At 49.4% G+C, this 23,753-nt stretch overlaps 1 protein-coding gene across 1 annotated transcript in view; it reads left to right on the top strand.

Moving 5' to 3' along the window:
- Positions 1-22,681, top strand: part of LOC126151010 (uncharacterized) — a 237,291-nt gene extending 214,610 nt beyond the window's left edge. The window contains exons 7-8 of the mRNA XM_049915914.1: positions 404-615; positions 22,424-22,681. Of these exons, the coding sequence (XP_049771871.1) occupies positions 404-615; positions 22,424-22,681 (470 nt within the window). The remainder of the gene's footprint in view (positions 1-403; positions 616-22,423) is intronic.
- The last annotated feature ends 1,072 nt before the right edge of the window (positions 22,682-23,753 follow it).

Below are 23,753 nucleotides of genomic sequence, written 5' to 3'. Positions count from 1 at the left end.
TTGCACAGGATAGAGTAGCATGGAGAGCTGCATCAAACCAGTCTCAGGACTGAAGACCACAACAACAACAGTCCCATCGGTTCCATATTCGCGTGGTAGTCGTGGGACCCCGTCGAACGTAACAAGCAGGATTATGTCGTAAAGGAAGACTGCAGTCTTCACAGGCCACGAATTTGGGCGTGTTTCACGAGTTGCAGTGCTGTTTTCTCACAAGAAACTGACTTCCAAATGCGATATCAGACTCAGAAACTCAGTACACACATTTTTCTTGTACACAGCTACTGCATCCGATTACAGCTGCCTACTTTGCACATTTGACTTGTATCGGAAAGCACGTAGCACAGTCTGCCTGCCACTTCCACGGGAGTGCAGTCAGCCCAGCAGTGTGGCGGTGCGCCTGCAGCCGCCGGCGGGGTGTGTGTTGCAGGGGCGCCGGTGGTGCACCCAAGCAACGCTACGGTGTCGGCGCGCAGCGGGCAGAGCGTCACGCTGCGATTCGAGTTCTGCGCCAACCCGGCGGCGCAGCGCGCCCTCTGGCTCGTGTCGTCCGCCGCCGCCGCGGCGCTGCTGCGGCCCGGAAACGCCACCGGCCGCCTCACCGCCCACAACCTCACCGTCAGTAGCTCTCTGCTCTACTCTCTCCTCTATAGCAACATTTCCCTCACTTCTCCACACTCAGCTTGCAACTTCTGTTGTCCATTTACTTATTTAATTTTTCCTTTAAAATACTTTTAAATTCAGTATTCCATTCTTTAAATACACTCCTGGAAATGGAAAAAAGAACACATTGACACCGGTGTGTCAGACCCACCATACTTGCTCCGGAAACTGCGAGAGGGCTGTACAAGCAATGATCACACGCACGGCACAGCGGACACACCAGGAACCGCGGTGTTGGCCGTCGAATGGCGCTAGCTGCGCAGCATTTGTGCACCGCCGCCGTCGGTGTCAGCCAGTTTGCCGTGGCATACGGAGCTCCATCGCAGTCTTTAACACTGGTAGCATGCCGCGACAGCGTGGACGTGAACCGTATGTACAGTTGACGGACTTTGAGCGAGGGCGTATAGTGGGCATGCGGGAGGCCGGGTGGACGTACCGCCGAATTGCTCAACACGTGGGGCGTGAGGTCTCCACAGTACATCGATGTTGTCGCCAGTGGTCGGCGGAAGGTGCACGTGCCCGTCGACCTGGGACCGGACCGCAGCGACGCACGGATGCACGCCAAGACCGTAGGATCCTACGCAGTGCCGTAGGGGACCGCACCGCCACTTCCCAGCAAATTAGGGACACTGTTGCTCCTGGGGTATCGGCGAGGACCATTCGCAACCGTCTCCATGAAGCTGGGCTACGGTCCCGCACACCGTTAGGCCGTCTTCCGCTCACGCCCCAACATCGTGCAGCCCGCCTCCAGTGGTGTCGCGACAGGCGTGAATGGAGGGGCGAATGGAGACGTGTCGTCTTCAGCGATGAGAGTCGCTTCTGCCTTGGTGCCAATGATGGTCGTATGCGTGTTTGGCGCCGTGCAGGTGAGCGCCACAATCAGGACTGCATACGACCGAGGCACACAGGGCCAACACCCGGCATCATGGTGTGGGGAGCGATCTCCTACACTGGCCGTACACCACTGGTGATCGTCGAGGGGACACTGAATAGTGCACGGTACATCCAAACCGTCATCGAACCCATCGTTCTACCATTCAGAGACCGGCAAGGGAACTTGCTGTTCCAACAGGACAATGCACGTCCGCATGTATCCCGTGCCACCCAACGTGCTCTAGAAGGTGTAAGTCAACTACCCTGGCCAGCAAGATCTCCGGATCTGTCCCCCATTGAGCATGTTTGGGACTGGATGAAGCGTCGTCTCACGCGGTCTGCACGTCCAGCACGAACGCTGGTCCAACTGAGGCGCCAGGTGGAAATGGCATGGCAAGCCGTTCCACAGGACTACATACAGCATCTCTACGATCGTCTCCATGGGAGAATAGCAGCCTGCATTGCTGCGAAAGGTGGATATACACTGTACTAGTGCCGACATTGTGCATGCTGTGTTGCCTGTGTCTATGTGCCTGTGGTTCCGTCAGTGTGATCATGTGATGTATCTGACCCCAGGAATGTGTCAATAAAGTTTCCCCTTCCTGGGACAATGAATTCACGGTGTTCTTCTTTCAATTTCCAGGAGTGTAGTTCCTTTCTGCTACTTACAGCACTTCGTTGTTGTTTCCTTCCATACTTTCTTACTTCCCTACTTCGTACTTATGTTCCGTTATTAAATTTATTTTTCAAGCCTTTAAATAGTTAATTCCTATCATGCTCAATTATTTGCCATTCTTTCTCATATCCGTACTTCATGAGGTTCTTTGCTTATTTAAATTTATTATTTCAGTCTTTAAATAATTTCCTTCCATCATTCTTTCCATCATTCTTTATCGTTGTTTCCTTGTATATATGATTATTTCTTTGTATTTATATGTATGAATATCTTTTGTATCTATTTCTGGTTAAAGCATAATCTCTTTCTCTCCTACTATTTATTATACCTGTTTTATATCTTTCTAGCTCTATCTGATATTTTTTGCAAGGCATTTTAATTCACTAATTCATTCTATTTTACCTGAATTTCTATGTACAGTATTTTGGTTAACTGTTTTTATATTTTTCACGAAATTTATATTTTTTACTGATTTCAATATTTACCAATTATACTAGCTACTCTTATCAGAAGATGTATATTTCATGAAAGTATTGCAAAATCATCTGCGAAAGATGGGTATTTCACTGTGCTTCCATTCTATTCCTTCTTCCTATTGGTGGCGTGAAGATGGAATTTGGCTAATTACCACGCTGACAGAGTCAAACAGGCAGTTATTCCTTCTGCAGTCCATCGGGCAATGGAGCGAGTTGAAATCTTAATACCTTTCACAATGGGAGGTTCCTTTTTCCAACACTGGAGCGTGATTTGTGGAACATATGAAGTCTGTGTACGCACGCACACGCGTGAGAGAGAGATAGAGAAAGAGAGAGAGAGACAGAGAGTGTGTGTGTGTGTGTGTGTGTGTGTGTGTGTGTGTGTGTGTGTGTGTGTGTGTGTGAGAGAGAGAGAGAGAGAGAGAGAGAGAAAGAGACAGAGACAGAGACAGAGACAGAGAGAGAGAGAGAAAGAGAGATAGAGAGAGATAGATAGAAAGTGTGCGAGAGTGTGCTTACCTATTTAGATTACTCAAAAGCGAGGTTATTCGCGTCTTCGAAGGTCGTTCAGTAAATAGTGTTCCGCAATCTCTTTCTCAGTATATATATCTGCTGAAGAAATTGGAATTTGGTCACAATATCCGTCCATGTTCTTTGAAATCTAATGTTTTTCTGCATATTCTTCGTCGCGTCCTATGGCCTTACTCCAGCGTTGTGTACGAGTATGTATTCCATATTGGTAAAGCTTCCACGCTGTGCTCATAAAAGAACGGAACGAAGATTAGAGGTTAATGTTCCATCGACAGTGAGATCATTAAGAGACGGAGCATCACCCCAGATTATTGAAGGATGCGATTGGAGCACGCTTGTGCCCTTTTCTGAGGAACCATATCAGTATTTGTCTGCAGCCATTTTGTAAAATCACGAGGAACCAAAATCGGTATGGGTTTGAATGGTCGTCCTCCCGAATGTGAGTCCAGTGTCCTAACCACTGCAACGCCTCGCTCTGTCCCGTGGTATGTTTCCACTCCAAGAACTACACTGTCATCGTCGTCAAAGTGTGTCCCACATACAGAATCTTAAGTGGTCCAAACAGATGCGAGTTGTGATATGGGCTATAGTGTGGACAAACCAATGATTTCCAACCAAATCTGGCGATGTGGGCTCGGCTGTGAGCACTATGGGACTCAACATCTTAGGTCATAAGTCCCCTAGATCTTAGAACTACTTAAACCTAACTAACCTAAGGACATCACACACACCCATGCCCGAGGCAGGATTCGAACCTGCGACCGTAGCAGTCCCGCGCAAATCTGGCGATTTCCTCCCGACTTACGAGACTTTTGTGTTGACGCATATTCTCGCGTTGGAGTAATATTTATTTAAGATTCTTGTCAGACGAACCACACTGGACGTGGTTCTTGAGTTTGTTGAGGGTCTTCAAACATGCCTCTGAACTACCATAATGGCAACATGTCCACGAGAATGACATTATCACTAAAAATGGTTCAAATGGCTCTGAGCACTATGGGAATCAACTGCTGTGGTCATAAGTCCCCTAGAACTTAGAGCTACTTAAACCTAACTATCCTAAGGACAGCCCGCATCTCGTGGTCGTGCGGTTGCGTTCTCGCTTCCCACGCCCGGGTTCCCAGGCTCGATTCCCGGCGGGGTCAGGGATTTTCTCTGCCTCGTGATGGCTGGGTGTTGTGTGATGTCCTTAGGTTAGTTAGGTTTAAGTAGTTCTAAGTTCTAGGGGACTGATGACCTAAGATGTTAAGTCCCATAGTGCTCAGAGCCATTTGAACCATTTAACCTAAGCACATCACACACATCCATACCCGAGGCAGGATTCGAACCTGCGACCGTAGCGGTCGTGCGGTTCCAGACTGTAGCGCCTTTAACCGCTCGGCCACTCCGGCCGGCTGACATTATCACTAGTCCAAATGATTGTAAACTTAACTCTTCCACCAGCTGGACCGGTCTTCAGTTTCTTCTTTTTCGGGGATTGCTGTTGATGCAACTCCAGTGAGTACCTATTTATTTCCGCCTAAAACAACCTGTTACAAAAAGGCCTCACCATTGGCCGCAAGCTGCTCCAAGAGTTCGGATGCCATGACTTTGGTTTGAATCTAGTTGTCTGTTATGAGCATTCGTGGAACAGATCCTGAGCACACCTTTCAATATCCAAGAGTGTCATTCATTGTCCTTGCAGTTACAGTGCTCGCTGGTAGCTGTGGATACAGTTTTCGAGTTGCGGTGCATCTATCTGCACTAATAATGGCATCCACCCGATTCCCCTTGTCGGGAGCAGTGGCCGCATCAGGACGTCCCTAATGCGGTGTCATGGAGCTCAGTTTCTCCACTTACTGGCGCTTTAACTCTCTTTATTCATCACCCAGAACTACCCCAAACAACTGCATCGTTACGATACACTAGAAATAAATTTTTATGGTTAAAGACCATGGATTCTCTTTCGGCCGCCGAGTACTCAAATAAGTTACGTTTCTTGAAAGGAATGTCTTGCGTAAACGCAGTTCCGTGGATCACTGTCGTTCCGCCGTTAGTTCAAATTCTTCGAAACTTCGCATACTCGCAGAAGACACATGAAATTTGGAGCACCTGAAATGACGTTTTCGTATTTACAGGTTGCTTCACTAAATGTGTTTGGCTCTATAACCTACGAAGTAATGTGGAAGAACTAAACAAAAGGTTTGCAGGAAGGTGGTTGGTGCGCCATGGTCCTCATTCACTGCCCGCAAGGTCGCCCTGTTTAACACCATTAGATTTCTTTCTGTGGGGATATCTAAAGGATCGTGTTTATGTCACTGAGCCCAGATCCCCAGATGATCTAAAACGGTGCATCGAGGACGCATGTTGCTCCGTGACACCGGCGATGTTACATCTCGTCCGCAGATCCTTTAGAAAGCGCACTCCATTGTGCATTCAGGAACATGGAAACACATTTGAACATCTCATTTAAATCAACTTCCCACCGCCAGAAGACCCATCACCCACCACACAGCCATGTGTTATGTACAGCGTGTGTTATTTGCCCCTAAAACTTTGAAGGGTTGTAGCTCCCAAACTAAAAATGATAGGAATGTAAATTAAACTGCTGTATACACAGCTGGTGTTACTGATTCCAGTGCATGATAGAATCAACAATTGTTCCATTTAAAAATTGTATCTTTTTGCTGTAACTCTTTGGATAATAACACAGTAAACTGTGTTCATAGCTCCTCAGACATTATAACGTTTCTTATGGTGACCTACCGCAATAAATATTTCTGTCGCCTATTAGATCGTAACATACAGAGGCAAACACATTTAGTGAAACACCCTTTATATAGAAAATCGGTAGGCACGATGTAGGACATGTACTGGCTAATAAATAATTACAATATAAGACTACTGTCGATGATTTAGTGAAGAGAATGAGCTCCAGAAATTGAGCAAGGTAATAAGGCGATGGTCCAAGCAGTTATTCCGCTTGGCATTACTTGATGACATTCGGCAGCCGAGTACTCAAATACGGTACGTTTCTTGAGAGGAATGTCTTGCGTAAACGCAGTTCCGTGGAAAAGGGTATTCTCCTGAGGGTTATGACGTCAGGTTCTGTCCAATGGGACATTAGATAATCAAAATCCCTAGAAGGTTGGAAAGCCCTAGCCTTAATGTTCCAAAGATTCTCAATTACGGGAGAGATCCGGAGAAACTGCTGGCGAAGATAGGGTTTCGCAAGCAAGAAACCAAGCAGTAGGAAGTGTCGCCAATTGCGGGCGGGCATTATGTTGCTGAAGGGCATGAAGGGCAACAAACGGGGCGTAGAATATCGCCGACATAGCGCTGTGCTGTAAGGGTACCGGGGATGATAACTAAAGAGCACCTACTATGAAATGAAACGGCACTCTTGGCCGTAGCTTGTAGTCGTCGGGCCAATTGGCAGGTTACAGCGAGGTCGGTGTAACACGGCACATCTTCGGTAGTCAAAAATGTTCAAATGTCTCTGAGCACTATGGGACTTAACATCTATGGTCATCAGTCCCCTAGAACTTAGAACTACTTAAACCTAACTAACCTAAGGACAGCACACAACACCCAGCCATCACGAGGCAGAGAAAATCCCTGACCCCGCCGGGAATCGAATCCGGGAACCCGGGCGTGGGAAGCGAGAACGCTACCGCACGACCACGAGATGCGGGCCTTCGGTAGTCGTCGTGGCCTGTAATGTCATTGATTTTAGTAGAATTGTCTTCAGTGATGAGTCTCGCTTAGAACTGGGATCCGATGGTCAGCGAACACGTGTGTGGAGACGCCTGGGAGATCGGTGGTATACCGACCTGACTGTCACCCGCCATACGGCCCGACAACGAGCAGTGACGGTCTGCGGTGCCGTTTCATTTCACAGCAGGAGCCCTTTCATTGTCATCCGTGGCGCCCTTACAGCACAGAGCACTCCGACGACATTCTGCGCTCCATTTAGTTTCCATTCATGGAAGACCATCCTCGGCTCATATTTCAGCAAGTTAATGCCCGCCTGTACACAGCGAGAGTTTCTATTGCTTACCCTAGTGGTTGCCAAACTGTACCTTGGTAAGCAAGCTCGCCCTGTCTTTCGCCAACTGACAACTTTTGAACCATTATGGGCAGGGCGCTCCAACCATCTCGAGATTTTGACGATCTAATGCGCCAATTGGACAGAATTTGGTATGATCTCCCTGAGGAGGATATCCGACAAGCCGAGTAACTTTGTTATTGACTTACTTAATTTCTGATGCTCTTTCTCTTGAATCCATCATCCAGTTTTTCTGAAACTGTAATCACTGGCCTTCTATACGTGTACATCACATTTACCGATTCCGTTCCATTCGGATAATTCATTCCACGCTTGTTTCTTTTTCTTTCTTTTACAGTGGAGTGCCTTCTGTCTAAGGAGAAGGGGCATTATTAACTGAAGGACCTCTTGGGTTAAACAGTTAAAACTACAAATGCCTGAAATATATTGTCACTTAATATTACGATCATACCCTATCAGTTTCAAATGCATGCATCTAGACGTTCATACCTAATCATGAAGAATTGCAAAATTTGTAAGTTAGTTGCAGATGTAAATTTCTTTCGAAATAAGCCACTGCCTATTCTGGAGACCATTTTATCTGAACGTAACATTACTTACATTTCTTTACTCAGTTACTTACACGTTTCATTCCACCTTGTGGTTTTACATGTCATGAAAGTGTCGTATTTTCCAGGCCGACGTTACGGTTTAGTTGCGCGGTGGTGGTCAGTGTACGAGACTCTGAACCCGTCTATACACTATTTCATTTTATTTCCTCACATTCACTCAGTGAGTGTGTTGTAGTCACAACCTCAGGGAGCCGTGTCCTAGGGCTACAGTCCCCGCCTTGTAAGGTCAGTGATACACCACTCCCACCCCCGTCCACCCTCCACCAAGTCATCACACACACTCCACACCCTCTGCTAACCTCACCAGGTAGCAGGTACTTAGTTAGTGGCGACCATAATGAAATTTTCACCCTTCAGCGGAGTGTGTGCTGGTATGAATCTTTCTGGCAGATTAAAAGTGTGTGATGGACCGAGACTCGAGCTCGAATTTTCATATCAGCGCACACTCTGCTGCGCAGTGAAAATTTCACTGTGGAAACATGCCCCAGGCTGTGGCAAACATATGTCTCCGCAATATCCTTTCTTCCAGGAGTGCTAGTTCTGCAATGTTGGAACAAGAGCTTTTGTGAAGTTTGGAAGGTAGGGGACGAGGTATGCGGAATTTAAGTTGGCAGGGCTGGTACAGGCAAAAGCAAAGCTGTGAGGACGGGGCGTGAGTCGTGCTTGGGTAGCTCAGATGGTAAAGCACTTGCTCGCGAAAGGCAAAGGTGCCGACATAAGAGTCTCGTTCCGGTACAGAGTTTTAATTTGCCAGGAAATTTCAGCGGTGCCAATGCTAGATGAGCTGACGCAGTGACGCAGATTTCGACGCGGCCACAGGCGAATGGACCTCCCACCGTACAGCGTTTACGGGCCTCTTTCTGTGGTGGCAGTGGCGGTTTTCAACAGTCAGCAGCGATTAATGCCAGTCAGATATTTATTTCATATTGTGTGGATTTCAGACCAGATATTTTCATATCTGAGCGACCAAAAATTCATTAACTCGTTCCATGGGGACATGATGGTTAACTCACGTGTAGGTGACTTAGTGCTGTGAAGCGATTTCCTCTGTCAGAGGGAAAAACTATGTCCTAAGACTTGCCCTATTTATTCTTAATACGCTTCTGCAAGACTTACAAGAAGTGTATTTACCGTATTTTGGAAACTAAAGCACTGATGTGTAGGGATTGCAAAAGATTGGTAAGGCAACTACACATTCTGCTGAGAAGTATCCGGACACCAGTACGTAATACAGAATCGATCACGAGACGACACGACAGGCTGACCAGGCAGGATAAAACCAACTTGGGGGTTACTGTGCTGGCAGCAGAGGAGCAGCAACACCAGAGTGGTTCGTTCTGGAGACTCAGTGACTTCGCAAGTGGACTAGTCATCGGTCGTCATCTCAGTAACAAATACATTAGCGACAGTTCGATTCCCTCTAAAGCTGCCCGAATCGTATGTTAGTGACGCAGTTTTAAACTGGAAACGCGGAGGAACAACCACAACCAAACTAAAACTAGGTAGACCTCATGTGCTGTCGGACAGGGACCATGGATCTAGCCATGAGTGGTTGTAAGAAATCGCAGGAAATCACCGTAAGATATAATTCCTGATTTCCGAAGTGCTACCAACACTGCACCTAGCGCAAATACTGCGGGTAGGGATTTAAAAATGTTCCGGTTCAGTGGTTGAGCAGCTTCTCCAAAGCTACATATCTATATCGTCAGTGCTAAACGACGCTCGACGAAGTGTTAAGGGAGACTCCACTGAGCACCGGGTGAGTGGAACCGATTGAATTGGAGTAATGAATCATAGGTAAATGTCGTGTTACTAGAGCCTCCCGTCAGGTAGACTGTTCGCCGGGTGTAAGTCTTTCGATTTGATGTCGCTTAGGTGACTTGCGCGTCGATGGGCATAAAATAATGATGATTAGGACAACACAACACCCATTCCGTTAGCGGAGAAAATCTCCGACGCAAACGGCAATCGAACCCGAGCCCTTAAGATTGAGATTCTGTCGGGTTGACAACTTTTTTTTCTGTATTCTCTGCAAAAAAAATCAGTGTAAAACAAAACACAAATTTAAAGGAACAGGGATGTTATTTATTTATTTTTTATTTTCAATAAAGATCACTCTTTTAAAAGGAACATGTAGATCATTTCATGGTATGGGATGTGCATTACATATTGAGTGGTGAGAGAAGCGTGAGGTTCATTGTGAAATGTGCACACCCCAACTGCGTGGGAGGTCGAGGAAGACTGCCTGAAGATAGTTGGCAAAGGTTTTCCGATAGTGTGACCATCTATGAACCTCATTGTGGACTTGCTGCAAGAAATACTAAAAGTCAAGTCGCGACTTGGCAGCATCCCCATAGAGGTACGCGATCGTCCAACCTTTGACCCAGATGATCGACTGTGATTTAGCCGCCGGAAAGTAGTCACTCTCCGGATGTAAGAAGGGAGCAGTTGTAATATGTTGCCGGGTCACACGGAGGTAACAAGCCACCATCGGTCTTCCTAGGAGCCACACGTCCTCCACCGCGATACAAGTTAAGCGGTGATGGTCGTCATCCACTTGGCGACATTTCGGACATAGTGGAGTGTTAACTAGTCCAATTGCGTGGAGCCGTTGGTTGGTGTTGAACTTGCCACAGGCGACAGAGAACCCCAGTGCCCGAACGAAGGTAGGATGGATTTTTTGGTGCACATGTCTCCAAATCTTAGGCCAATGCAACGTGGGGTGTTTGAGTTCAATGACATTACGACTTATCCGTCGTAGCAGCCAAACATAAAAATCCTTCGCGCATGGCGGTCTCGTGCGCGGTAGCTCGTCTCTGATCTAACTAAGTTCCACGATAAATGTTGATAAAAGCGCAAAATGTGGTGTAATGTTGCCCACCGCCACCGGAGGTGTGAGGGACGCTGGAACCAGGAGATCCAGTAGGCGGGATGTAAGAGAAGCAGCCCCGCTACGCCATTGCTTGTACATCGTGGCTAGAAGGAGCGCCGTCTCTCGGCAGTGAACATTCGTAAGTCCGAGTCCCCCCCTTGTCCGTAGGGAGCGTGAGCCTTGCGTATCGCACCTTGAGTGGCGATCTAATCATCGCAAAATAGCCTAGTGCTGATTGAAGTCGACGCTCGAGCGTGAGTGGTGGGGGCAGGATCTGCGAAATATGCTCCATTCGAGAAACCACATAAGTGTTCAGATACTCGACTCGCTGCAAAGGATCAAGGCGCCGTCGGACCATGGTACGTGTTGTCTGTAAAATACGTCGGTAGTTAACTGCCGCAGTATGTTTTACAGATGAGGTAAAGTCTGTGCCGAGATAGCGGAATCGTTGCACATAAGGAAACGGACTGATTTCTTCCGGTGTAAGGCCCCTTCCAACCGGCATTGCCGCCGATTTGTTCATGTTCACTGCACTACCCGCCGTCACACTGTGGTCCAACAACAGTTCAAGGACCGTCTTCATCCCTTCCTCGGAACGAACGGGCAGCAGGAGGTCGTCCGCATAGGCACGACACTTGAAGGTGTAGTCCCGTAGTTCCATCCCAGAAAGAGAAGTTGTTAGCCTCCCAATTAATGGTTCCTAGGCTACCGCGAAAAGCGGCATCGAAAGAGGGCATCCCTGGCGAATGGATCGTCGAATTTGAATGGGCCCTGTTATACGCCCATTAACCTGTACCAAGGATTGTGCGCCCCCATAAATCCTTCTAATGAGACCAGTAAAACGGTCTGGAATCACATTTGTTCCAGTACAGCGTACAGATAGTTGTGGCGCACCTTATCAAAAGCACTGTCAAAACCAACCGCCACCATCGCCGCTTTAAGCCGGCACTCCTCCTCCAGCGCTATCACATCACGGCATTCGCCAGTAGCTGTTTGCACATTCACCGATTCACCCGGTGTCGTCTGTTCTGGAGAGAGAACGCTACGAATTAACATACGACATCGGGACGCTAGCAACCGTGCAAAGATCTTATAGTCGGCATTAAGCAGGGTGATGGGGCGATAATGTGTGACCGTAATTCCTGGCTTCGGTTTAAGTACTGGCACCAAGAGGCCTTCCATAAAAGCCGGTGGAATAGGTGCATCGGAATTTAACATCTCGTTGTATATTTCCGTCCATCGCGGTGCCATTTCGTTGCGAAATTCTCGATAAAATTCAGCAGGAAGCCCATCAATGCCTGGGGACCGATTCAACGCACCCTGTGCGATCGCATCATGTACTTCCTCACAGCTAATGGCTTTCAGTAAAGTTCCCGCGGCTTCCACCGACAGTGTACGGGAGACGTGCGTGGCTATACGGTCGAGGTCATCGACAGGGGCTGCTTCTTCGCGATAGATGTGTTGGTAATGGTCAACGAATGCAGAGACAATGTCCGCTTGACGCGTCACTCTTCGGTCCTCGCGAGTTATTAATTCCCGTACCAAAATGCGTCGCTGGTGCTTTCGTTCATTCTCGACGTGGTGCATGGAAGGAATCTCGTGTCTTATCGTATCGTGACATCTGGCGCGCGCCATGGTTCCCTGAAGATGTTTCCGAGCTAAAGCCACTAGTTTAGCTTTTATCTTTTTGCGTTCGATCCAGACGTCCTGTCCCGGCGGACCATCATCCAGGTCGATCAGTGCTGCAAAATAAAAGTAGGTCGTACGGCGGCGCCATTCTGCCATCTCCCTGCTATATGAGATGAACGTACGGCGAACCGCTGGTTTAGCACAAGTCAGCCACCAATCAAGCATCGTCGCATACCTTCCAACCCTTCCCTCGCACATCGTCCATGTCTCAAGGATCCGTTGACGGCATTCAGGATCATGTAGATGTTGAATCTTTAGTTTCCACGGGGCCTTACTGTTCCACACATCTCTACGGGGAAGAAGCACCGTACAGATGTAAGCGCTGTGATCGGAAAATGCCAATGGCCAGCGTTCCGCGTCCTGGACATCCTTCGCATGAGCCCGTGCGATATAAATGCTATCTAATCTTCTCGCCGAATGACTTGTCACATAGGTGTATCCCGGTGCATCTCCATGTCGTAATTCCCACGTGACACTAAGTGCAAGGTCGTTGACAACGATTCTCAACTCCTGGCTGATGTTTGCTTGCGGCCATTGGTCTTTCTGGCTGAGAACACAGTTGAAATATCCACCAATTATTACATTCATAACGTCCATGGAATAGTGGGGCAATGTCTTCTGCATAAGATCGCGCCCTTTCCCGCCGCCGATTATTTCCCGACGGTGCATAAAGATTGATGATGCGTGTCCCAAACGTCGTGAAAGCCACTCCCCTGGCCGACGGAAGATAACACACATTTTCCACTGGGAAGCCATCTCGCACGTAAACTGCCACCCCACTCACATTGTGATCTCCGTGTGACGAATAGGATTGGTAGCCTGCGATGTATGGGAGTGCAGCTATGTGGACTTCCTGCAGCAAAGCAATATCGACATCAGATGCCGAAATCGTTTCCTTCAGTAGGTGTATTTTGACCGGTGAACGCACGTCATTTATACACTCCTGGAAATTGAAATAAGAACACCGTGAATTCATTGTCCCAAGAAGGGGAAACTTTATTGACACATTCCTGGGGTCAGATACATCACATGATCACACTGACAGAACCACAGGCACATAGACACAGGCAACAGAGCATGCACAATGTCGGCACTAGTACAGTGTATATCCACCTTTCGCAGCAATGCAGGCTGCTATTCTCCCATGGAGACGATCGTAGAGATGCTGGATGTAGTCCTGTGGAACGGCTTGCCATGCCATTTCCACCTGGCGCCTCAGTTGGACCAGCGTTCGTGCTGGACGTGCAGACCGCGTGAGACGACGCTTCATCCAGTCCCAAACATGCTCAATGGGGGACAGATCCGGAGATCTTGCTGGCCAGGGTAGTTGACTTACACCTTCTAGAGCACGTTGGGTGGCACGGGATACATGCGGACGTGCATTGTCCTGTTGGAACAGCAAGTTTCCTTGCCGGTCTAGGAATGGTAGAACGATGGGTTCGATGACGGTTTGGATGTACCGTGCACTATTCAGTGTCCCCTCGACGATCACCAGTGGTGTACGGCCAGTGTAGGAGATCGCTCCCCACACCATGATGCCGGGTGTTAGCCCTGTGTGCCTCGGTCGTATGCAGTCCTGATTGTGGCGCTCACCTGCACGGCGCCAAACACGCATACGACCATCATTGGCACCAAGGCAGAAGCGACTCTCATCGCTGAAGACGACACGACTTCATTCGTCCCTCCATTCACGCCTGTCGGGACACCACTGGAGGTGGGCTGCACGATGTTGGGGCGTGAGCGGAAGACGGCCTAACGGTGTGCGGGACCGTATCCCAGCTTCATGGAGACGGTTGCGAATGGTCCTCGCCGATACCCCAGGAGAAACAGTGTCCCTAATTTGCTGGGAAGTGGCGGTGCGGTCCCCTACGGCACTGCGTAGGATCCTACGGTCTTGGCGTGCATCCGTGCGTCGCTGCGGTCCGGTCCCAGTTCGACGGGCACGTGCACCTTCCGCCGACCACTGGCGACAACATCTATGTACTGTGGAGACCTCACGCCCCACGTGTTGAGCAATTCGGCGGTACGTCCACCCGGCCTCCCGCATGCCCACTATACGCCCTCGCTCAAAGTCCGTCAACTGCACATACGGTTCACGTCCACGCTGTCGCGGCATGCTACCAGTGTTAAAGACTGCGATGGAGCTCCGTATGCCACGGCAAACTGGCTGACACTGACGGCGGCGGTGCACAAATGCTGCGCAGCTAGCGCCATTCGACGGCCAACACCGCGGTTCCTGGTGTGTCCGCTGTGCCGTGCGTGTGATCATTGCTTGTACAGCCCTCTCGCAGTGTCCGGAGCAAGTATGGTGGGTCTGACACACCGGTGTCAATGTGTTCTTTTTTCCATTTCCAGGAGTGTATTTAATGTCGCAATACGGTTCGCATGGCGTTGAATCCCACTCTGTCGAGGCGCCGCAACAACATCTCCCTGCATCGGCGCTGGGGTCTGACTTAGAAGTTCTCTCGCGCCTTGCACTTCACCTTCAGAAATTATTAGGCCGTCTTCGTGAGTGCCGGCTGCCTCTGTATGACGTCCTGCGCCTCCTCAATATCGACATACCACATCTTTTCAGGCAGTGGTATATTCGTGTCCATAGCCACAGTATCTGCGTCTGGAGAGACAACTGGCTGTGATTCCTCTTCAGCATCACCACGTCCCGGTACCGTCAATGTGACAAACCCCTGCTGTCTGATCGAACAGTTTCCATTGCCCCATCCTGTTTCGTAGAGGCTGTTGTGTCATCTTGGTCCACAGGCACATCGTCGTCGGGGCAAGGGGAGTCATCCCGAGGAGATGTCGTGCGACGCCGCAGTTTCCTTCTTTTCGGGGAACGTTGTTTGCGTGATCTTCCATACGTGTCCTCAGATTGTAGGAAATCACGGCTGCCCGACAGGAAAGCAGCCGTAGGAACTGGAAGTGTTTCGAGTCCCATCGTTGTACTTGGCGGGAGTTGTCGAAACTGATGTTGTCGTCACAGAGTGCGTTCCAGACGGAACAGCATCCGTAGTGGCTGGAACTGCTTCGTTTACTATCGGTGTGCTTGGTGGGAGTTCGGTCTTATCTGATGTTTTCGCCGTAGATTGTATGTTCGATGGAGTAGCATCCTCTGTCATCCTGACGTCTGCTACAAGGTTTCGGAGAGTCCAATCTTTATCTTCCACGGGGGCTGTGTCCTTTCGGTCATCAGCGGACGCAGTGAGGGCTTCGGCATAGGTGATCGGTAGTACTGTCATCGCCGGCGACGGCTCTCGCACATCTGGAGGCAGTTGCGTAATCCGCCGTTGCATACAGTTCTACCTGAGGGCTCTCTCCTGGCCACAGTCAGAACATGTACGTGGTTGACCATCGAAAATCACCACCGCCCGACAACCACCAATTGTCAGTTAGGACGGTACATGCTTCTGAAGATCAATAGTAATCTGTCGCACTCCGTTAAGAACGGGGTACGTGGCGAATTGTGTCCAGCGTTCTGCCGTGTGACCATGTACCGTACCGTATGGCTTAAAAGCCTCGATACGTTCGTCAGCCGGGAGCTCAAATGCCAGCTCAAAAACACGTAGTGTCCGTACACCCAGACCAGCATGTTCTACAGTTACCGTGCCAACGTTCCCGTCACTATGGCAAAATCGGAACCTGCTTGTGTCGCCTGTAGAATTCTCTCACACGCCGCGTCATTTACCATCTTAAAAAACACCGTGGGACTAATGACGAACAGTTGAATTCTGACAATATCGTTTGGCGGTATCTTGACTTCCTCTCGAATGAATCGTTCCACTGCTAAAGCCTTTGGTCGTTCGTAGTCTTTGCAGAAATTGAATCGTAATGCAGTTTTCCTGTGCTTGTTCGCCATGATCGTTGTTACTAGCCCGCGCGAAGACTAAGTTCACACAAACACTCGCACACGCCGCACAGGCGGAAGTATCGGACCTCCGCTTCGCACGACCGCTAGCGCCGAACTGGAGACTTGCCTTATTTATTCTTAATACGCTTAGGCAAGTTTCACAAGAAGTGTGTTTGCCGTATTTTGGAAACGAAAGCACTGATGTGTAGGGATTGCAAAAGATTGGTAAGGCAACTACACATTCTGCTGAAAAGTATCCGGACATCAGTACTTAATACAGAATCGATCACGTGACTTCACGAGAGGCTGACCAGGCAGGATAAAACCAACTTGGGGGTTACTGTGCTGGCAGCAGAGGAGCAGCAACGCCAGAGTGGTTCGTTCTGGAGGCTCAGTGACTTCGCAAGTGGACTAGTCATCGGTCGTCATCTCAGTAACAAATACATTAGCGACAGTTCGATTCCCTCTAAAGCTGCCCGAATCGTATGTTAGTGACGGAGTTTTAAACTGGAAACGCGGAGGAACAACCACAACCAAACTAAAACTAGGTAGACCTCATGTGATGTCGGACAGGGACCATGGATCTAGCCATAAGTGGTTGTAAGAAATCGCAGGAAATCACCGTAAGAAATGATTCCTGATTTCCGAAGTGCTACCAACACTGCACCTAGCGCAAATACTGCGGGTAGGGATTTAAAAATGTTCTGGTTCAGTGGTTGAGCAGCCTCTCCAAAGCCACATATCGATATCGTCAGTGCTAAACGACGCTCGACGAAGTGTTAAGGTGGACTCCACTGAGCAACGGGTGAGTGGAACCGAGTGAACTGGAGTAATGAATCATTTGTAAATGTCGTGTGACTAGGGCCTCCCGTCAGGTAGACCATTCGCCGGGTGTAAGTCTTTCGATTGAACGCCGCTTCGGTGACTTGCGCGTCGATGGGGTTGAAATAATGATGATTAGGACAACACAACACCCAGTCCGTTAGCGGAGAAAATCTCCGACGCAGATGGCAATCGAACCCGAGCCCTTTGGATTGACATTCTGTCACGCTGACTACTCTGCTACCGAGGGTGGACAACGAATCATCTGTCGCAGTCCGATGGAAGGGTTTGGGCTTGACGAATTCCTGCAGAACGTTACCTCGGGTCATGTGTAGTGCCAGCAGTGCCATACTGACAAGGGAACATCCCCATCGCACCCCCCTCATATTTAGTTATAAGTTGGCACAATGGATAGGCCTTGAAAAACTGAACACAGATCAATCGAGAAAACAGGAAGAAGTTGTGTGGAACTATGAAAAAATAAGCAAAATATACAAACTGGGTCGTCCATGCGGAAGATAGGCAATATTAAGGGCAATCGGAGGCGAGGAGCGCCGTGGTCCCGTGGTTAGTGTGAACAGCTGCGGAACGAGAGGTCCTTGGTTCAGATTTGCCCTTCAATGAAAATTTTGCTTTCTTTATTTTCGCAAAGTTATGATCTGTCCGTTCGTTAATTGACGTCTCTGTTCACTGTAATAAGTTTAGGGTCTGTGTTTTGCGACCGCACCGCAAAACCGTGTGATTAGTTGACGAAAGGACGTGCCTCTCCAATGGGAACCGAAAACATTTGATCGCAAGGTCATAGGTCAACCGATTCCTCCACAGGAAAACACGTCTGATATTTTGTATACGACACTGGTGACGGCATGTGCGTCACATGACAGGAATATGTTGTCGACTCACCAAACTAGTACACTTGGCGAATGGGTGAAAAGTTTCTTCTACCTTGCCCGATTTAGGTTTTCTTGTGGATGTAATAATCACTCCAAAACAAGTGATGAAAACATAAGAGTTTTTCACATAAACTGAAAATAAAAAGTTAAAATTTTCGGTCGAGGGAAGTTTTGAACCGAGGACCTCTCTTTCCGCAGCTGTTCACGCGAACCACGGGACCACGACGCTCCGCGCCTCACATTGCCCTTAATATTGCCTATCTTACGCATGGACGACCCAGTTTGTATATTTTGCTTATTTTTTCATAGTTCCACACAACTTCTTCCTGTTTTCTCGATCGATCTGTGTTCAGTTTTTCAAGGCCTATCCACTGTGCCAGCTTATAACTAAATCTGAGGGGGGTGCGATGGGGATGTTCCCTTGTGAGGGGGTATGGGGTACTACTAGTGGTTAGGATATGCTCTTCTGATGGCACTTAAGAAAACTCTAAAATGGAAGGGTACGAAACGATTTTACAGCATAGTGTACTGTTTATAGTTGAGAGACAGTTATGATTGGTTGCATATGCATGACACTACATCCTGTCCTTGATCATCATCTGTCAGGCAATGGTATGTGGTCAATAACATTCCTGAAAGGCTTGACCCGACTTGGACCCAGTGGAAGGTCGTTGGGATGACACAGGGGGTCGACTTCGCTCCAGACGACAGCGTCGAACATCACTACCGTCACTATTCTCGGCTCATGAGAAATAATAGCCTGCTGTTCTTCGACAGACAGTTTCCTGAAAGCGTCTGTAGGAGTGTAGAAGCCATGATAAACGTGAACGGCGGTCACACCCAGCGTTAATGTCCTTTAGTACCCGTCTGTATACCTTTGTTCGGATAGTGTGTATCTAATATATCACAAAGCAAAATTTTATAACTAATTTTTATCACTGTGACATTATGGTCAACATCTAGGCCTAAACCAGTAACAAGAGACTGGAACTAGTTTACTGTTATCCACCATTTTACATTTATTTCCATTTATTTCCCCAAAACGTTTCGAACATTCATCACGAGTTGTTAATACGCTGATGTCCAAAATTAAAACAAGAAACGGAAATTTTGTAAGGCTAGGTTTATTTTGCCTCAAAGCAATATAAACAGGTGATAGTAGAGTAGAAACAATGCAAAGAATTTAAAAAGGAAACAACTGCAACACGCACAATGGTAGACGAAAGTGTTCTTCGCTTTTTGCAACTTAACAGATTTGCTCACACATTCCGACAACTGGTCAGTGTGCTCAGTGTGGGGTATGGCCCCCTCTGGCAGCAGTACAGGGTGATAACGACGGGGCATGCTGTGAATGATGCCATCAGTCTCGTGTTGAGGCAGTAACCACCTTTCTACGTGCAGAGCTGCTCGCAGTCTCGGAGATTGGTTGGTGGATTCCGACGTGATGCAACCCACCTCTCTAATGCATGCCAGACATGCCCTATGGGATTCAAACCGGGAGATCGGGCAATCGACGTCATTCCTTCAATATCTTCCGGTTCCAAGAAAACATTAACCACCCGTGCTCTATAAGGTCGAGCATTATCGTCCATCAGTATGACGTCTCGGCGCACAGCACCTCGCAACAACCGCATATGAGGTCCCAAGGTCCAGTCACGGTACCTGACTGCAGTTACACGTTGCCGATTCTCCTGTACAGTTACATGAATAGGGGTCCGAGCTGTAAAAATAATCCCTGTCCACACAGTTAGGGATTCTCCTCGATATCTGTATCTTTTTACAATGTTTGGGTTCCGAGATTGTGTTCCACATTCGCTCCAGATGGGAATCCATCGATAATCACTCTCCATACTTAATCGGGACTCATGTGTGAAAACATTACTGAGCCACCGTTCGACGCTCAGGTAGCATGTTGATGATTCCACTGTAGACGTTCCTTTCTGTGAAGACGGGTCAAAGATAGACACACCAGGTGCGACAGTAAGCCTCCTGCTCATGGTTTGCCTCGTTACAGCACGTCCAGTGGATGGTGCGGGCTCACAAGCCAGTTGCCTTGCACTAATAAGGCGGTACTGTCGTGCCATTACGGCCAAATGACGGTCCTCTCTTCTGACGTCACACGTGGTCGGCCCTGCCCTGGTCTTCGGGATACAGTTTTGGTGTCAATAAACTACCGTAACATTCAAGAAACAATAGAACGTTTTATACTAAGCCGTTGGGCCACATCAATTTCCTGCTCTTCTGCTTCCCTTCTTCCTATGGCCTTGCACCGCATAGTGTTTTGTAAGCGTCTTCTCTGCGCCATAGTACAGCGCCTGCGACTGCGTACATAGCGGCTGTAGATGTGAGACTACTCGGACAACACTTGCTCGTTCCATAGGTGCGCCGATGTCATCGTTGGCACGGTTATCCCTTGACCGGAACTCCATCTTCCGCCTGGAACAAGATCGTACGGACATCTGGTAGACAGTTTGTATGATTATATCGCGAATTAGACCCAGAGAAATAGCGGTTTGTTTCTTTAATTTTGGACACCAATGTATACGGATTCAAAAATGGTTCAAATGGCTCTGAGCACTATGCGACTTAACTTCTGAGGTCATCAGTCGCCTAGAACTTAGAACTAATTAAACCTAACTAACTTAAGGACATCACACACATCCATGCCCGAGCAGGATTCGAACCTGCGACCGTAGCGGTCGCTCGGTTCCAGACTGTAGCGCCCAGAACCGCACGGCCACTCCGGCCGGCTGTATATACACTCCTGGAAATTGAAATAAGAACACCGTGAATTCATTGTCCCAGGAAGGGGAAACTTTATTGACACATTCCTGGGGTCAGATACATCACATGATCACACTGACAGAATCACAGGCAGATAGACACAGGCAACAGAGCATGCACAATGTCGGCACTAGTACAGTGTATATCCACCTTTCGCAGCAATGCAGGCTGCTATTCTCCCATGGAGACGATCGTAGAGATGCTGGATGTAGTCCTGTGGAACGGCTTGCCATGCCATTTCCACCTGGCGCCTCAGTTGGACCAGCGTTCGTGCTGGACGTGCAGACCGCGTGAGACGACGCTTCATCCAGTCCCAAACATGCTCAATGGGGGACAGATCCGGAGATCTTGCTGGCCAGGGTAGTTGACTTACACCTTCTAGAGCACGTTGGGTGGAACGGGATACATGCGGACGTGCATTGTCCTGTTGGAACAGCAAGTTCCCTTGCCGGTCTGGGAATGGTAGAACGATGGGTTCGATGACGGTTTGGATGTACCGTGCACTATTCAGTGTCCCCTCGACGATCACCAGTGGTGTACGGCCAGTGTAGGAGATCACTCCCCACACCATGATGCCGGGTGTTGGCCCTGTGTGCCTCAGTCGTATGCAGTCCTGATTGTGGCGCTCACCTGCACGGCGCCAAACACGCATACGACCATCATTGGCACCAAGGCAGAAGCGACTCTCATCGCTGAAAACGACACGTCTCCATTCGTCCCTCCATTCACGCCTGTCGGGACACCACTGGAGGCGGGCTGCACGATGTTGGGGCGTGAGCGGAAGACGGCCTAACGGTGTGCGGGACCGTAGCCCAGCTTCATGGAGACGGTTGCGAATGGTCCTTGCCAATACCCCAGGAGCAACAGTGTCCCTAATTTGCTGGGAAGTGGCGGTGCGGTCCCCTACGGCACTGCGTAGGATCCTACGGTCTTGGCGTGCATCCGTTCGTCGCTGCGGTCCGGTCCCAGGTCGACGGGCACGTGCACCTTCCGCCGACCACTGGCGACAACATCGATGTACTGTGGAGACCTCACGCCCCACGTGTTGAGCACTTCGGCGGTACGTCCACCCGGCCTCCCGCATGCCCACTATACGCCCTCGCTCAAAGTCCGTCAACTGCACATGCGGTTCACGTCCACGCTGCCGCGGCATGCTACCAGTGTTAAAGACTGCGATGGAGCTCCGTATGCCACGTCAAACTGGCTGACACTGACGGCGGCGGTGCACAAATGCTGCGCAGCTAGCGCCATTCGACGGCCAACACCGCGGTTCCTGGTGTGTCCGCTGTGCCGTGCGTGTGATCATTGCTTGTACAGCCCTCTCGCAGTGTCCGGAGCAAGTATGGTGGGTCTGACACACCGGTGTCAATGTGTTCTTTTTTCCATTTCCAGGAGTGTAGATTAACAGAGCGTGTATGTGTTACGGCGTTGGAGTAACCCGTGGCACTTTCTCCAGTGGTCACAGGCTGCTTTTTCTTTTGCGTTATATGACGTACACCGTCACACTTTGTAAACAGTAAGGAAACAGACATGGCGTCTAGCAAATGGTTGTCAGCAGCTGACGATGTACCTGCAGAAATTTTTCGGCGATGCCGTGTGTAACGCTGGTGAACGTGGCCACAGCTCAGTGCGGGCGCGTTGCAGGCCGGCAGTTCGCCGCTGTGCCGCGAGGCGGCGCTGACGCTGGCGGCGGCGTCGCCGTCGGACGCGGGCGAGTACTCGCTGGTGGTGCGGTCGCCGCGCGGGCTGGCCGAGGGCAGCGTGCTGCTCGCCGTGACGCGCGCCTCCGGCCTGGCGGCGGCGCCGCGGCGCCTCTCCGCCCCCGCGGCCGCCGCCGCAGCCGCCGCCGCAGCCGCCCACGCCGCTCTGCTCGCCGCCCGTCTCGCGGGCGCCGGAGCATAGCCGCCCCCGCTCGCTCCGACCGCCTTCCGGCCTCCCGGCGGCTGCCAGTCCTCCGACCGCACAGTGACCGCTCCGCGGCCGCAGGCTGGCAGCGCCGCCCCGCCTACGAAAACTCTGACGGAGGCGAAGGCTGCAGTGGCTGCGCCCAGCCTTCCGTGATAACACGACGTCCTGACCTCCATACGAGCTACACCCAGCGATGACTGTACCCTTGTCTCCGGCAGACACACACTAGTGGCCAAACGTACACACTCCTTTGGAAATAGCTACCACTGTGAAAAGTCGAGACTGTCAAACAGTTTAGTACCACTAAAGGGCAACATATACTTTGTAGCCAGCAAAGATTCTACTCTTTCCATCCTCTACTTTAGTCTCAAACACACAAGTTTCTGGGTGGATGTTAACGAAAGATTAGTAGAACTTAGAAATCAATTCTCGACTACCTACAGTCCTCTATAAGGTTGCATTTCCTGTACTCCCTTTGTATACGTGTCGTTAGACTTTGAAAAACAATTACAATCGCCACTATTCTCACATTACAGTAATTTTTCGTATGTCCGTGTGGTTACTCTAATATAAGCCTAAAATTACAGTCGCACTTAATGTTTACATCTACTGTACAGTCCAATGGTCGCCACCGTTCCTACAGCCTGTAAAATAAAGCGGGCTCGGAAAACACGTACAATAGGACTGTCGCGGGACTGGGCATTGTTAACGAATATCGCTACAGAGCCGGCATTGCGCCTATTTGGCACTAAATTTTCCGTACAGACCTTGCGTGGAGATTTCGCCACGATACTTCTATTCTTAAACTCTTACACAAGCGTTCGGTACATGTTTTCCGTGAATTGTGTTTCGCTTGACACTAAATAATGATCATGTGCTGTTTTACCGTGAGCATCATATTGTGCCGCATTCAACTTGTCGCTAAACGTGTATATCCCCATCACTACTAAAACGTGATGTACTCGCGATAGTGCGTAAGAGAGACGCGTATCCGCAGACATGTCAACGAAACCTATTGGCTCATATAAATCACTGTTTCCAGCATTTCCTCCGATAAGTAGTTCTC

The sequence above is a fragment of the Schistocerca cancellata genome, chromosome 2, assembly GCF_023864275.1.
Source record: "Schistocerca cancellata isolate TAMUIC-IGC-003103 chromosome 2, iqSchCanc2.1, whole genome shotgun sequence".
NCBI lineage: Eukaryota > Metazoa > Arthropoda > Insecta > Orthoptera > Acrididae > Schistocerca > Schistocerca cancellata.
Note: the sequence above shows the minus strand (reverse complement) of the source record. Positions and strands in the feature narration are given on the sequence as shown.